Below are 17393 nucleotides of genomic sequence, written 5' to 3'. Positions count from 1 at the left end.
AGGAAGGAAGGAAGGAAGGAAGGAAGGAAGGAATGGAAGGAGGGAGGGAGGAAACCATGAGTGAAACTTTGTTAAAAAACACTGCGGTCCTAGTAAGAACTCAATGGAAACTCAGGATGGAAGCAAATGGTCACACGTTTTAACCTGGTTCTCAGCCTACAGCTCCTTCTCACAAGACCTGCTTCAGCTGTAAATCGCAGGATCTCGGGCAAGCACTCAGGACTGAGGGTGGTAAAGCACCAGAACCTTCAGACTCCATCCCTTTCCTTTGCAGGAAAATAGCCACATTTCATGAACGTGGCATCTCTGAAGGAGGAGCAAAGACAGAAAATATAAAAGCTAAAGACTGCTGAGGGCACGCAAGCCTGCTTTCTCACGGACACTGGTATTCAACCCTCCCTCCAGATGCTGTCCAAAGAATCCCAGACGGAATGAGCTCCAACATGGGGAAAACGTTAGATGTGCAGTTCTCTCTTTTGAAATGGTTTGCAGAAAATGATGGACTCTTTCTAGAAGAGCCACATATTTAGGCCACATGACTACTTAGCTTAAGAAAACGATCAGTAGCCGTATGTGTGCACGAGGTGCGAGCGATGCCTGTGCCAAAACACACGGGCAGGCGTCTTCAGCTGGAGGTGAGCTCTGCACACTGAATTTGCATTGCACAGAATTAACAGGGAAACAGTTTAATTTGTTTTCCAGAAGCTAAACCTCAAAGCTAGGCATCTCTCCTCAGCAGGATTACCGTGCAGATTAGTTACACTATGGGTGAGATAGACTACTGCAATCTGACCTGACTAAATAGTATAAATGTCTATGTAGGTGAGGAGACTTGAGACTAGAGGCCCAAGACCACAGCATATGGCAATCAAAGCCCTCCCAGGCCTGGAAAGCACCCCCAAGGTCTAAAGGCTGAGGGAGGGGAGGGGACAGAGGGAGAGGATATCACTGGATCAAGACAGGCCTGGGAACCACCAGTGCTCTAGGGCAGGGTGGGGCCAAATGCAGCTGGTGCCTGGTTTTGTAAATAAAGTTTTATTGGCACACAACCACACCCATTGATTTACGTATTTTCTGTGGCTGCTCTTCCGCTAAAGTGGCAGAGTTGAGTAGTTGGAACAGACGCGTAGAGCCTAAAATATTTATCTGGCCCTTTACAGAGAAAGTTTGCCCGTCTCTGCTCTAGAAGATAAGATGGCAGAAAAAGGCAACATTAAAAAAAAAAAAAAAAGTTATTAATTCCATCCCATAAGCAGGTCTAATGGGGGAGGTGCTTCCCCCAGATCCCCAGCTCCCACGAACCCTGTTAAAGGGTTCTTAGATGTTTCAGTTAGTGATGGATTTCTAGGTTGCTCTCCCCTTGCTGGCTTCATCCCTGTATCCCCAGCACCTAGCACAACATCGGATATGTAACAGCACCTCACTGGATGCTTTTAAATGAAACTGAGCCACGAAAAGCTGCCCTCTCCATGGTGATTATGATTCGGTAGTGAGGCGAGGTGGTTTAGGGTGAGCAGATTGTATCTAGAGATAGGAAACCTGGTTCCAAGTTCCCATTCTGTCACAGCTGGCTGTGTGAAATCGGAGAAGTGGATTCGCTGGGCCAGAGTCTCTTGATCACTAACATGGGATGAAAGCCTTATCTTGTTATCTCAGGATTGGTGTGAGGACCAGCTGAGATAAGGCACGGGACAGAAGTGTCTGAACTATAAAATGATCATAAATAGTAGCCCATTTGATTACTTTGCTATGAAACTCAAAGGCCAGTGGCTTCCATATCTCGGATAAATGAATAAAGGCAGCACAGAGAAGTTCTAGCTTAGAAACAGGGTTTCCAAAAAACAAACAACCCAGTGACGAAATGGGCAGAAGACATGAATAGGCACTTTTCCAAAGAAGACATCCGGATGGCCAACAGACACATGAACAGATGCTCAACGTCGCTCCTCATCAGGGAAATACAAGTCAAAAGCACGAGGAGATCCCACCTCACACCTGTCAGAATGGCTAAATTAACAATGCAAGAAACAACGGGTGTTGTTGATGAGGACGAGGAGAAAGGGGACCCCTCCTGCACTGGATGCATCGCTATGTATTTATCCAAAGGATACAAAAATGTTGATTCGAAAGGGCACATGCACCCCAGTGTTTATAGCAGCGCTATCGGCAATAGCCAGACTGTGGAGAAAGCCCAAATGTCCATCGACTGATGAATGGGTAAAAAAGATGTGGCATATATACGCAATGGAATATTACACAGCCATCAAAAAATGAAATCTTGCCATTTGCAATGATGTGGATGGAGCTAGAATGTATTATGCTGAGCAAAATAAGTAAATCAGAGAAAGACGAATGTCATATAAACTCATTCTTAGGTGGAATTTAATAAACAAAACAGATGAACATATGGGAAGGGGGAGGGAAGAGAGGAGATGGAAACAAACCACAACAGACTCTTAACAATAGAGAACAAATTCAGGGTAGATAGAGGGAGGTGGGTGGGGGTGGGCCAGATGGGTAATGGGTACTGGGAGGGCACTTGTTATGATGAGCTCTGGGTGTTATACGTAAGTGCTGAATCACTGAATTCTACTTCTGAAACCAATGTTGCACTGTATGTTAACTAACTACAATAGAGTAAAATAAAATATACTATAATAAAATAAAATAACCATAATTGTATATGTGTGTGTGTATGTATGTACGTATGTATGTATATATACATACAGGGTTTTCATCTTCCTTCAGTCCATCCCAAATGAATGCCATCTTTCCCAGGATAACTTTGGCCAATTTTTCCTTAAGAACCTCAAAAGCCACTGCCCACAAGTCACCACATGCTTGGACGATCTCTCCCAGCTATATCCAGGCCCTCAGAAATAGCCACAAAGACACAGGCTGGGACTTACTCAGCTTCCGGTAAATGTGGGTGGCCTCTTCACGGAGCAGAAGCCGGCAGTTCTGGGCCTGCAGGCTATGTGTGCAGATCTGAGTGTCAGCATAGAATACACACCTCACAGCACCAGGTCGGGTCTGCAGAGTGGTGACAAGGCAGGCCTGGTGACGGGAACATTCTACGGAATAAGAGAAGAGTGAGGCTTGGGCCTCAGAGATAGCACCTCAGCCATCTTCTGTTTGATCAGGCATCCGATCGTGCATCCGGGAACCCGTACATCATCTATTCATCCATCAGTCCACCCATTCATCCAGTCATGTATCTGTGAATCCGTGCACCTGTCAGTCTATCCATCTAATCATGTATGCTTCCATCCATCCATCCATCCATCCATCCATCCATCCATCCATCCATCCAATTATGCATGCATGCATGCATGCATCCATCCATCCATCCATCCATCCATCCAATTATGCATGCATGCATCCATCCATCCATCCATCCATCCATCCACCCACCCATGCATCCATGCATCCGTGCAACCATCTGTCTATGCCTCCATCCATCCATCCATCCATCCATCCATCCATCCATACAATCACTTACTTATTCATTTGAACATCTACTATACATCCCTGATACTGTGCCAGGGGCTGGAAATAGAATTGTGGTGGGGATGGGGGGTAGAACCCAACTCTTCTATAGATCTATCTTCCACACAAAAATCAGGTTTGGGGTTGTTTATTTAATTCACAAATGTGCTCCTGTCATTCCCTTGTTTGAAGCAACTCCCTGGCTCCCCACTGGCTTTGGGATTAAGTCATACCAGACAAAGCTCTCCATGCTCCAGCCCTTGTCTTCCTCTTCAGCCTTATCTCCCTGTCCAGCTCCCCCATCATACCCACAATTTTCCACCAGGGATTATGTCATTTTCCATGTGCACCAGGTCCTGAACTAGATAATTCAAATTATTCATGGCATTAAAGATTTTCAGTCCTAAGAACAGCTGTGAAAATGGTGTTGACTCATTTACTTGGGCAAGCTGTGAACTGTCTAAGGGCCTCATTCACAGCCCAGTCTGTGCTATGGCAGCACACAGAATTGTGCAGTGCACAACCTGTACATCTATACACGGCGCTTTCTGTAAGATGTGCGTAGTTCTATCCAACCCTGTCGGTGAGGGGATTCATGGAATCAAAGAATTGGAGGAGTATGAATGTTATTCGACCTCAGACTCTTGCAGAAGAGAGAGTCTTTGTAGAACATTTTTATCACATGGTTATCTAGCTTTTGTTTAAATACCAGTGACCAGAAACCCTCTAAAAGAAGTATCTGTCTGTGGACATCTCTGCCTATTAGAAGCTTCTTTAGTTTGTATTGAGGACAAGTACATTTCTTCCTTGCCATGATGGCCCATCTATAATCTGAGGACAGCTATCCCGGCTTCTGCTCATCTCCTCTGTCTCCGACTAGCCTCCTAGATCATTCCTCTCATCATCTTCTGACCTGGCCACCTTGTTCTCTTTCTGGCCAGCTTACTCCCTTGGAGACCTTGACTATGGTCTGCCCTGCAGGAGGATGGGGGTACTGTAGAGGAGGGCGCACCCAGAGTCTGTCCCCAGGTTCATCCCTTCCTGCCCACACGCCAGGCCATCTTGGGGTCTCCCACGTGCTTCCGAGGTCAGGACGTTGGCAGCGCTGTGTGAGGCCCCGTCCCAATCAACCACCCTACCTTGGAGGGAGGGAGGGGTGGGAAACTCCCCTTACCCAACAGACAGAAGTCTCTGGCATCAGAGAAGTCCCTGGTGGCGGCAGTGCTAATGTGGGCAACATCAAAGTTCCTGATGGACGGGTCGACAACTGCTGCGGAGAGGGCCAGGGACTGCCAGGAGCCCAGAGCGACTAGGAGGGAGAGCAGGGGACGTTAGTCACACGCAGCTTTCCATGTTGTGATGAGAAAGACAACGGGGTGCCACCTGGAACCCCAAAGAAGCAGCCCCAGGGCATCTTCCCTGCGGCCTCCATTCTCCTGTGACCCCGTCCCTTGATCCATGTTTCCATCTGCAGTGATTTAGTACAAGTTTTTAGGAGCCAAGTTCTATGCCCAAGTCTACGGATACGAAGATAAAACAACGACAACAAACCATGGCTGTTTCTATTAAGAAGCTCCCAGTAGAGCGCGGGAGAAGTAAAACAGAGAAGGCCAGCATCGTAACGCAGGTGTCACGACTCAACAATCAGAACGAAGCTAGGTAACAATGACAATAGCGGATGTAGGGCTTCCCAGACACGGTGTCACTTAATCCTCCCCAAGCCCTCAAATGGAGCCAAGACCACTGCCTTCATAACGGACGCTGTGGCGTGCAGAGCCCGGGCCACCTTTCAGGACCCAGCCTCTCATCTCCCCAGCGCTGGGAAGCTGGTGTCTGGGGGCTCTTAGCCGCGTCCCCTCCAGGAACTGCCTGTGATCTAGGCGAGCCGCTGCCCCTCTCAGGGTCAGCCTGTGTCCCCAAACTAGTCCGTGTGGGTGCGCACAGGCCCAACCCCCTGCCCCAAGATGGAATGACTCTGCAGGGCCAGCCCAGCTTCAGAGCTCACCAAGGGATCCGCGGGGCCGGGGTTTGGTCGACACAGAAGCCCTACGTCTCCCGCTGCCCCCTCTCTTCCTTACAGGGGCCACGAGCCCCGCGCACAAAACATCCTGCATGCAAATCTCCATCACTGAGTTTGTTTCCTGGAAATCAGCAGCTAAAACATCCTCTTTAAAGATGAAGGAAATGAGATGCAGAGACGTTAACTGGGCTCGCCCCAGAGTGTTCCATTCTTCAGGGGTGGGGCGAGAGCGAAACCCGGGCTTTGCATGCACACAGCCCATGCCCTCCGCGGCTCCAGGGCGCTGCCTCCCGCCATCTGTACATCTGTCACACCAGCAGGGAGGGATTCAGGTGCAGCTGTCAGACATATGGCTTGGCACGGGCGAAGAGACCTGCCAGGGCAACCAGTGTCCCTGCGAGGACAGAGGTGACCCTGAACAGGGACCTGAAGCTTCCACTATGAGGAAGGACTGTGGGTCTAGGTGGATGAATGCATTTTTCTGTCCACGAAGAGCACTAAAATGGGCAAAACACTGCCTCCCAACCCAGCCCTCCGTGATCGCTGGGAGCGCTAACTCTAGCATTCTCCAGATCTGTTTGGGGGGTGCATCACTGATTGTTAATGGAGAAAAATCTATGTGTTCATTTACTTTTCCTTTCTGTCTCTGGTTTCATTGTCAGAAGACCACAGTGGCTCTATCCCTATAGTAAGTACTTGTGACCATTTATCTCACTTGTGCTAGAAGAAGAGTATGGCCACCTTAGGTGTAGCAATTTACAGTTTGCAAAGCGCTGTCACTTATCAGCTAAGTGCTTTAAGTGTGTGAACCCAGTGTCTCAGTTTTCCCATCTGCAAGATGTCATTGCGTCCGATTCCCACAGAGCTCCACCTGAGTGGCGGGGTAGGGACTCCAAGGCCTCCTTCACAAATGAGGAGTCAGAAACAGAAAGGCTACGTGACTTTCTAAGTTGAACTTGACCAAGCCAGACACAGAACCAGCCCTCTTGGCTCTCGGCCAACACTCTTTCCACCCCCTCCAAGCTTCCTAAATAGCTGAGCACCTTTCCCGGAAAATTGTCCCCAGGTATGAAAAGGTCTTTCTCTCGGACAGTACCACGCTCTTAGCTATATAAGGAAGCCTGTCATTTTTATCTCGAATCTGCCTTTGACGCCCAGAGCGCTAAAATTAGAATGGTAAAACAACCTAGACCACACCTTTTTCTTCTTAATAAAAAGAAAAAAAGAAAAGAAAAAAGAGAGTAAAAGGGTTTATCCAAAGAAGTCATCAAATAATGATACGAGACTTCCGATGGACTCAGCCGGAGAAGGCGAACCCCCTCCTGGAGCTGTGGGGCCGTCCTCAGACTCCAGAGCCACGTCTTTCTGACCTTGGGACCCAGCTTCTCTGCCGCAGACCCCGGGCTCTCATTTTCTTACACGTCCTCCACGCGTTACTATTTTCATGGTCAGTACAAGTGGCGTTTTTGCAACATGACCAAACTGAGCTGCATATTTTTAGGCGGTGAGGACACTGCAATTTCACAGAAGACTTATGATGGGGTTGCAGGACCATCCTGCCAATTACGGGCTTAAAATGGAAGCCTCGGCCGCACTCCGTGTTTAGCTTGATGTCTGGGGGAAAGCGCTTAGAATTGAAGGGTAAATTTCATCTCTAAAGTGAGAGTCTGCTCATCCGTCGCCACCCCAGGGCCTGGAGCCAAGTCTCTGCCACACCCTCGTCCTGTCCCCTTCCCCCCAGCTGGCGGTGACCCTAGGACGGGCGGCTGCTGTTGTGCAGAACCCAGCATCTGGGGCTCATGCATCTCATGCAAATTCCGAGAACAAGTTCTTTGTGCATGTAAACCTACGATAAAGCCTGGAAGCTGGGGGGATCTTGGAAGCATTTGTGGGGGGGTAAGTTTACCATCAGACCCACCCAAAGGATGTTATCTGTGGCATATTGATGAGTTTCCTTCCCCTCCCCACTTCTGTTTCAAATATATTTTATACACTGCAATGCCAGCATCACCTTAAAAAAAAAAATCTCCCCTTGAATGTGAAATGCCACATGTATCATATATTAAGTACTTACATATAAATGAATTTTGTCTGCTGGGTAACTTTTTCTTTTATTCATCTGTTTGTAAATTCTAGCCCCGCCCTCATGCTGCTTTAAGCATTTTATCACCAAAGCCTTCCCAGATTACTTTCTCTTTAAAAAATATTTCTTAGGGTGGCTCTGTTGGGCATCCGACTTCAGCTCAGGTCGTGATCTCGCAGTTTGTGGGTTCAAGCCCGTGTTGGGCTCTGTGCTGACAGCTCAGAGCCTGGAGCCTGCTTTGGATTCTGTGTCTCCCTCTCTCTCTGCTTCTCCCCTGCTCACACTCTGTCTCTCTCTCTCTCTCTCTCAAAAATAAACATTAAAAATAAGAAGAAAAAAAAATTTTTAAATCTATTTCTTGGCTATTTTTGGCTACTCATTCTACCAGATGAAATTCAAAGCCATTATATTAAGTTTCAAGAAAGCTCTTTTGGGATATTAATTGGAATGTCCTTCAAATTAAAAACGAACTTGGGAAGATTTTAGATTGTATTATGTTTAGGGTTTGATTTCATTAAGAATGGAATGGAACGGTTGCCCCATTATACAACAGTTACTGTTGGCGTAAAGGAAAGCCCTTTATTTGTGTGTGTTTATTTTCTGACAGGATCCTGAACTCCCTCAATGTAACTCGAAGACATGGTTGAAGGGCAGGCTCTCGTCCATGTGGCTACTTTGGAAATGGGGCCCAAACTGGATTGCAGATGTAGCAGTGACCTGCCTCCGGGGGTCTCTGGTTGAGCAGTCCTCTGCGGTAACCAGTTGAGTTCTAGATTTGTCCATTTATTCAACAACCACTCGGCGGCCTCCTCCTACGTTCCAGGTACTAGACCTGATAGCAAAAAGGTAGAGCCTGGAAAAATGGGCTAATTAGCTAAAAAGTTTAGGATCCTTTCTCCTTTCCATCAGTAATTCTCAAACTTTGGTGAATATAAAGAACTTGGTACAAATTCCACAGCCCAGGTGCTGTCCCCACGTCAACGAGCCTTCGCCTCTGTGCTCCTTACTAGTTTTCCAGGTGAGTCTGACACACAACCAAGTTGTGAAAATTGCCTTCCTCGGTTTCTGAAATATTCTTTTTTTTTTTTTTTTTTTTTTTTTTTTTTTGATTTGGCCATAACTGATGGTGAAACTGCTTAGGCTGGTGAAAAGAGACAGTTCTGGGATCCAATCTCACTCACCCTGATGCTGTGTGTCCCTGGGCAAGTTCCTTAACCACTCTGAGAAACTCCATTCTTGAAAAAACCTCACGTCTTTGTCTTAAACATTGCCCTTTCTCTGAATCTCTAATAAACACAAGGCCTTCAAGTGAATGGCATGTGACCACTAACATCCTGCTGTAAGTGTGCTCATCAGCCTCTTTGCTTGGAGCCCTTCTGAGTCGGCCTCAAGATACTAGTCCCTTCCCCCAGAGCAGAGGAAGGGAAGTGGGCAGAGGAAAAGACGGAGGTTGGCTCCCCTAGAATGACCGCCCAGCCTGGTAAGAACGGATGCCTCCTGGGGTACCCAGGGCTTGGCTGCCCCACCGCCCCATGGGCGTGCGCTCTAAGTGTGCTAGATTCCGCTGCCCCCAGGGAAACTCCCCAGGAGCCACTACCAGGAAGGGGAGAGTACAGGGGGGTGATGAGCCTGCCCCTGAAGCTGCCCGAAGCCAGGCGATGAGCGAACACGTCAAGCAGCTGTAAGGAACGGTGGGCTCTGAGCGCAGGTCATGAATGAGACCTACGTGGTGAAGCTTCCGGGTTCCCTGAATTTATCCCAGATCCCCATCCAACAGCTCTGTGAATTTGGGCAGCCCACGCCTTCTCTCCGAGCCTCTGTTTCCTCCTCGGCAAACCGGGGACACCCTGAAAACCTCCTCCTAGAGCGGTAGTCAGAAATGAGCCAGGGGGGTAGGTGGCCCCCCTACTCCCCACCACGCAGGTGCAGGGGGCGGAGCTTAGTGAACGCAGCCAATCGCATCACCTCTGAGGCATTTCGGTCTGTTTTCTCAAAAACTATGAAGGGCTGAGCCACACCCAAGTATGGGGGGTGAGGGGGAAGTTCCTCAAGGCGTACAGGAGCCCAAAGCACTGCCAGTGACATCCTGACCTCTTTCCAATCCCTGCTCCCTCTTGCCCCACCCCAGCCTGGTCCCTGGGCACCTGGCTTCCTGCCCATCCATCCCTCATTCTCTGCCCTCTGGCCCGGTGACTCCTCCGACTGGTCATAGGCACAGTAGAACCAGCCAGCGTGCCTGCCTGAATACTCACTGGGCCTCAGTTTCCACAGCAGATCCTCTGCTGAATACAGCAGCAAGGTTTTATGAGCTCAGCACAACCCAAAACGAAACCCTCACACAGCCCTCCATGCTGGTGTTTACCCCCACGTGGTGTTCTTGTTCCTCAGGAAATCCCCCCCCCCCCCCGACATCCTACGGTCCTATGGCCTCACCTTGCCCTGTCCCTTCTGCCTGCTCGGCCCCTCTGGGAACAATTCCTTCTTTCCCACCCAGATTCCAGCCTCCTCAGTTTCACTCCGCCTACTGACACCTCCCTCTGGCCACTCTTGCCCCTCTCGAGCCACCGTCGCGCTGCAGCCAGGGCACCCCCCCACCCCATCTGACAGCACTCACTGCCCACCGTCCTCGGGGAAACAGGCAAAGCCGTGGTCGGCAGGGCACGCTCACTGCGGAGTCCAGCTGCATGACACCCCCCACCTTCGCAGGGGGCGCCTGGGTGCTCCCCACTCTCGCCCACACACCAAACGCGTCAGATAGGGACACGGAGCCACAGGGAGGAAAGGTCACAGGGGACTCTCCAAGGTCACAGGGGAATGTTCAGGAGCTGTGCGGTTTCGCCTCTGCCTCACGATAGCCTGGGACCTCCTCAGTGGGGTAGTGACCCACAGATCAGCCCTCCTCGCCAGCAGCACGTGCATTCTATCCCCATTTTACAGAAGAGAAAAGTGAGTCCCAGAGAGGGCCGATGATGTGCTCCAGGCCCCACAGCTAAGAGGTGCCGACTCAGCATTTGAGCCTTGGTCAGCTCTGTGGCCTGGCATTCTACCGCACCCCGCAGAGTTGTTGACGTGGGTGGGGGCAGAGCGGAGGGAGGGAGGAGGGCAGAAAGCAGCAGGTGGCAGGGCGGACCCCTCCGTGACTCTGGGGCAGCATGGGCTGCAACCTCGACATAGGTCGGCCTCCAGGAATATCCAGCTACTTCTGCTCCCTTCTGGAAAACACTGTATTCCCTTCAAATGTAGACTAAGTAAAAACAAAATCACGAGACTCCAGTATATTTGAAATGTTCAAATATATGGAAAATCATGGTTAATCCTGTTCTGTTTTTCTTCCCTCTCTCCCCTTCCTTCCTTCCTGTATTCCTTCCTACCTTTCTTTCCCGATACCAGTTAAAGGAGGAAATGCTTGATTTTGATTTCAAGGCTTAGAGGGGTTTTTCAACCATTAAAAATAGCTTTACCCTAGCCACACACACACACACACACACACACACACACACACACACGCACACACACACGCCTGCAAACCTATGCTACTATAGAAGGTACGGGTCAGTTGCTGCCTGGCCGGGTAACCGGGTGTCAGTTCCTGCTCTGGCCCTCCTTTCTCTCATTTGAAAACTGCGGGCGTGCTCGCCAGCGTTTCCGAAGCACATCAAAGTGCAGACATATCAGACCAGTAGCAAATACTCACTTCTCCCACCATTCAAATAATCACAGACCCATTTTGTCAATGAAAAGATCTAAAAAAAAAAAAAAATAATGAGTGCAAGCTCTATAGCATCTGAAAGCACACAGGATTCGCTCTATTTCTCTCGCACTCAGAACCAAAAAGAATTCCCATCAGCCCCTCGGCACTTATCAAAGTGATGGGCGCTGAATACGGAGAAAGCCTGAGGAAGGCTGGAGGCGGTTTCTATGCCCAGGCCGGCTGGCTGGGGTAAAACATCCAAGTTGGAAGCCTTTTGAGCAGGAAGAGTATTTCAGGCACCAGGAAGCCACCACGACCTTGAACGGGAGCAGGCCGTGACGGACCGTCTGATCCGGCTTTCACAGCTACACAGCCACAGGCGCTGTCTGCTGAGACGATCCCCCTACGCGCAGTCATTATGGGACAGGACTAACAGTCAGGCATCCTGATTTCCCACCAGACGCTGTCTTTCAAATGAGAACCACATCATACTGGGCTGTTTTTGCCCTTGCTAGCCCTCAGAAAAAAACCAGATGTTCTTTTGATTACAGAGAGACAGTGGGGGAGATAGAGAGAAAGAGAAAGAGAGATCCGTGTTACCGTGTGATGGCTTGAAAGATACAAATAGGACCTGAGGTGCCTGTGGGTCTGGCATTTCTTCAGGGAGAAACAGCAGACCCCGCCAGGCCTCTTTTGCAACGTATAACACCAGAAAAACACCTAGAGACATGTTTACTTCTGTTCAGCCTCCAAATCGCCATTTATGAGCTCTCCAGGCAGCCACAGCTTTGTCTTTCCCTTTGCATCTCCAGAGCTTAGCCGAGGGATGACAGTGAGTCCTGGGGGTTGGAATGTGTTCCCTCAAGAGTCATACTTTGAAATCCTAACCCCCAGTCATTCGTACTATGACCCTATTTGGAGATAGGGTCTTTGCCGAGGTAATCCAGTTAAAATGAGACCATGAGAACGGCCCCTAATCCAGAATGACTGGTGTCCTCATAGAAAGGGGACATTCGGACACAGCGTGGCACATTCAGGGAAGGCGATGTGAAGACACAGGGAGAAGACGGCCATCTACAAGCCTAGGAGATGGTTCTGGAACAGAGCCAACACTCATGGCTCTCTGAAGGAACCAGCCCTGCCCACACCTTGATCTTGGACGCCAGCCTCCAGAACAAATTCCCCTTGTTTCAGACCCAGTCTGCAGCATTTTGCTGTGGCAACCCTAACGGATTAATCCGGCGGGTGAATACTCAGTAGAAACATCCTTTCCTTGATTCACAGACAGTCTCCTGTGCCTCACTGTTGTGCCCGGACATGGAAAAGCCAGTCCCGATGATAAGACTTACCATGTAAAGTAATACAATTACAGTGGCCAATATTAATATTAAGAATTTCCTATTTACTAGACACACCGCAATGTGCTGTATGTGTTGTTTGGTTTAATACACACACAACTGTGAACATGGCTTTGCGGTCACCTCTGCTCAGAGAGGCGGCATTGCATGCTCTTTGAAGTTTATTTATTTTGAGAGAGAGAGAGCGTGCGAGCAGGGGAGGGGCAGGGAGAGAGGGAGAGAGAGAATCCCAAGCAGGCTCCCCGCTGTTGGCACAGAGCCCAATGAGGGGCTCGATCCCACAAACCGTGAGATCGTGACCTGAGCTGAAACCAAGAGTTAGATGCTTAACCGACTGAGCCACCCAGGTGCCCCTGGCATTGCATGCTTTAAAGAGGGATCATTCCGGAAGCATTCTGGCTGGCTGAATCTTGGCTCTGCCTACCGCCAGCTCTGACTTTGCATAAATTACACTCTAAGTTTCAAACGTTATCTTGTTTTAATCTATGAACTGGAATAGTCATGTCACCTGTGTCCTAGGGCAGAGCTTCCCATATGTTAAGGGCCACGGTCTGCTACTGATCCTTCTAGCCTCCCTGGGGGGCAGGGGTGGAGGCAGCGAGGGCAGGTCCTCTCACCTGGCTATCTGAATGCAGACGTCATCATCCCCAATGTGGGTCATGGCATGAAAACGTCAGTGTCCAGTCACCCTGTGGACACAGGGTGAGGGCTGAATGGATTAATCCCTGCAAAAGGCTTGGTGCATAATAAGTGCTCAACAACATTTATTAAAGACTTGACGCCCTTTGTCTCAGCCTCCAAAGCCAGAGCTCCTCCTTCTAGGCCGTGTTGCTCAATGCACAAGGGCATATATGCTTATAAAATAGGGCGTTGTAGGGGTGCCTGGGTGACTCAGTCGGTTGAGTGTCTGCCTCTAGGTTTCAGCTCAGGTCATGATCCCAGGGTCATGGGATCGAGCCCCATGTCAGGTTCCATGCTTAGCGTGGAGCTTGCTTAAGATTCCCTCTCTCTCCCTCTGCCCCTCTTCCCCTCTCTCACACAAATAATAATTTAATAAAATAACAATTAAAAATAATAATTAAAATTACTAAAATTATTAAATAATAAATATAATTAAAATTAATTAAAATAATGATTAATAATTAAATAATTAATAAAATAATAATGACAATAAAATAATAATTAATAATTGTAAATAAATAATTGAATTATTAAAATAATAATAATTAAAATAATAATAAAAATAATTAAAAATACAATAGAATAAAATAAAATAAAATAAAATAAAATATAATAAAATAAAATAAGACAAAGGCATCTTCAACCAAACCACAAACATCAATAGCACTGATATGACTGTTGACACTCCCTCACCTCCCCGGTCAGAACTATCACACAATGGGGCAGAGCTCCAGCCTTGTGGCCCAGGAGGACCAGGAAAGACCCAGTGAAACAGTTCAGGGACTTGGGATAAAGAGAAGACAACGATTCTTCAGGCCAGGCCAGGGGCGGGCAAGATTTCTCAGTTAGAGGCCAGACAGTCAACATTTCAAGCTTCGCTGGCCACGTTTGTTCTCTCTTGCACATGCTCTTCTCTATCCTTTTATACAATCCTTTACAACTGTCCGAGGCCCTTCTTAGCTCACGGGTTGCACAGCAACAGGCTGTAGGCTATGGGTTGCCAACACTGGGCTGTGAGGGCCGTGGGCTTCAGATGCACGTGGCACGAGGGGTTGGGGCGGTGGGGTCTACGTTCTGGGACCCAGAACTGCAACAGGCAACTTGACAAGGAGTTTTGTGCTTTCTCCAGAAATGAGGGCTGGTCTGGGAGACGTCATCTGGGAGGTAAAATTGCTTTTTTGCTGTGTCGATGGATGTGCTTCCTAACTCTTACAAAAAGATGATGATTCGTTTGCTTTGTTTTTTCAAAATTGTTCTTATTTGGTAGAATGAAAAATTGGCAACCGTGACCTGTCCGAGAATACAAGGTAAGCCACTAATCCAAGAGGAGAATGTAAGCCCACCTGTCTTCTCCACACCCACGTGGCCTCATCTCGCTCCGGATCCAGCCTCCTGCTGAAATCATGTCACTGCTGTCACAGCTGACCCAACCCTAGCTCTCCCCTCCCCAGTATTGTGTCCTGGAAACCAGGGCCCTTACCATGGGCCTAATGTCCCCTTTCCCCTGCTTTGGGTCACAACCTCCTGACTATGGAAACTTCTAGTCTTTCTCAGTAATTAATTACCCTCAATAGGGCATGCCTGGTCATTCGACCACATTCTTCAAATTCTTTGCCATAATTTTCAGCTCACAATTTTCATTTCCACCCAGACCCTGCTGAAGTCTTGGGTGAATTTACCATCTACGGGGACTGTCGATGGTCCACTCACCACTCTGGTCTGTTTCCTGACCCCTTTAGTCCCAGAGACATTCATGTCCACTCGTTCCAGCCCAGAACGCCCACGGCCACATCCACACCCTAAACCAGCTCCCGACTTCCGCTGCGATGCCACTCTCCTCCCCCCTCTAGGGCACCCATCTTCACAGGTCTGTCCGAAGCCAGGGCCACCCACTGGTCCGCTGTTTCAACTTCCCTTTTGCCAGTGCCCTCAACCCCGTCTTCCTGGTTAGATTAACCCAAGGGACTGCTCTGTCTGCAGCTTGTCTTGGTCAGCTGAGCACAACTCAAGCCACTTCCCCGGACAGATCGGCACCTTCACAACTTCTGGATCCCCAGCCTCACCTGAACCGTCAACCCCTTGGCACCCTCATCCTCACCTCCTTCTGTTCTCTCTATCCACCACCTCTGGTGCCTGTTGCTCCGTCCAGGCCCAGCGCCATCACAGCCCCTGCACCTTCAGCAGGTGCCCAACCTCTGGCCTCCCATAGAAAAGAGGGACGGTCCTCAGCATTGTCCTCAACTCCGTGTCCCCCTCTCCACTCTCTATGAATCATCCCGTCTTCTTTCTTTCTTTCTCCTAGACGGAGGAAGGATGGCTGTTGGGACGGGTTCCCCCATCTGTGTTCTAGAGCTCGTGCTTACTCACCGCCCCCCAGGGGCATCTGCAACCAATTACACCCCCAGGCCAGTCCTGCTCCCACCCCTCCTCTGTCTTTGGTCCATCCCTGGACACTGACACTTGACTTGTAGCATAAAAACACACTCAAATGCCCCCCCTTGAAAACAAGACGTTATTCTACCCCACAGTTTCTTACCTTGGGGGTTAGATTTCCAGGGCTGATTTTCTGAAAATAGAGGCAAAATCTGGTATGTATGGAGGGGCATACTGTTTCAATACATTATCGGGGGGCGGGGTCATGACCCAAGACAGATAGTTACCAACGAATGGGCCACCTTCTCCTTTAGCTGTCAATCTTGCCCTCTCTTTTTATTCAGAGCCAACATTCTTGGGAAAAGTTTGTAGCTTCTACTTTCTCAAATCACTACTATTTCGCTTTTTCCCTCATCATCCCACTACATTCATAAAGTGCTTGCCTAGCCCGGTGAATGTCTGTAGTCCCCATCGTCCTTGAAATTGTTGGTCACATCTCCCTTCCCTGGTTTCCGTGACACCCCACGCCACCAGCATGCCTCCTATATTCCTCCTGCTTCCCCTGGCTTCTCTCCTTCTCTTCCCTTCCATGCTGTGGTTCCTCAGGGGTCTGTCCTTGACCTTCACTGTTGATATCTGACACACCCTCCACGGGCAATCTCACTGTCCCCATGACTTAAAGTACTGACACACTGATGACCATCAGCACATCTCCAGGCCGGAAGCTTCACCCAAGCGCCATGCCGAGACAGTCTGTGCTTAGCAGACCACTCCCAGCAGGTGGCCACGACGTATCCCAAACTCAGCCTGCTGAAAGCTGAGGGCTTACTCTTACTTCCATCCTTAGCCACGGTCTTCACCTGGTTCCCTTCTTACGCTCTCCGTCTCGGGAACTGGCCCCACTACCCATGGGACTGCCCAACCTGAAGTGTTAAATGTTGTCCCCGACTGGTGTTCAGGTAGACTGAATGTCCACCTAGAAAGGACCTGATAGAAGGAAAAGTAAAACAAATACTCTTTCACGTCTAAATCTCAGGTTCTACCATCATAAGTGGACGCTCTCCCCGGAAAACACATCCAGCCAAAACATGGCCTCCAACGTTTCTCGAGATCTGTCTGCTGCCTCCCTTACCTACCTCCTCAGTCACATCTCTCTTCGTTCTACTCCCTACCACCCCAAACTCACGTCTGGAGGTCTAGCCAATCACCCCGTGTTGTACGACGTTGTTCCTCTCATCTGACATACGCTTGGTAAGTGAAGTCAGTTTATTCACGCAGTGAACTCATGTCATCCTTTAGGACGTAATTCAGATGTCACTTCATACGCACACCCTTCTGAGGCTCCCACCTCCACTACCGCCAGCCTGTTCCACTGATCTGTCTACTGTTCCACTAATAAGTCTACTGTTCTATGAATAGACTGCGCTGCAATTTCCTTATGTTTTCTATCTCTGTTAAATTATGAGCTCCTGGAGACCAAAGACTCCGCCTCAGTTTTCATTGCTTGTCTGAGCCCTATCATAATAGTATATAAAAATCTCAACAATAGAAATAGTAACATAGCTGTAGATGGCACTTGTTAATGTTCCGTGTGCTGACAGGAACAATAATATCAATATTTTGCGTGTATTTTGCGTCCTAAATGTGTATTTCATGAATGAATTGATGAAGTTCCTTAACTGGTAAAGAACGAATGGG

General features: G+C 49.0%; 1 protein-coding gene across 1 annotated transcript in view; it reads right to left on the bottom strand.

Moving 5' to 3' along the window:
• Nucleotides 1-17393, bottom strand: part of TG (thyroglobulin) — a 244730-nt gene that overhangs the window by 112341 nt on the left and 114996 nt on the right. Inside the window, exons 36-37 of the mRNA XM_040494469.1 lie at nucleotides 4664-4798; nucleotides 2910-3074 (exon numbers count right to left, since the gene is read on the bottom strand). Of these exons, the coding sequence (XP_040350403.1) occupies nucleotides 2910-3074; nucleotides 4664-4798 (300 nt within the window). The remainder of the gene's footprint in view (nucleotides 1-2909; nucleotides 3075-4663; nucleotides 4799-17393) is intronic.

This window comes from Herpailurus yagouaroundi, unplaced genomic scaffold (assembly GCF_014898765.1).
Source record: "Herpailurus yagouaroundi ecotype Mexico unplaced genomic scaffold, PumYag 186, whole genome shotgun sequence".
NCBI classification, from domain to species: Eukaryota; Metazoa; Chordata; class Mammalia; order Carnivora; family Felidae; genus Herpailurus; species Herpailurus yagouaroundi.
Note: the sequence above shows the minus strand (reverse complement) of the source record. Positions and strands in the feature narration are given on the sequence as shown.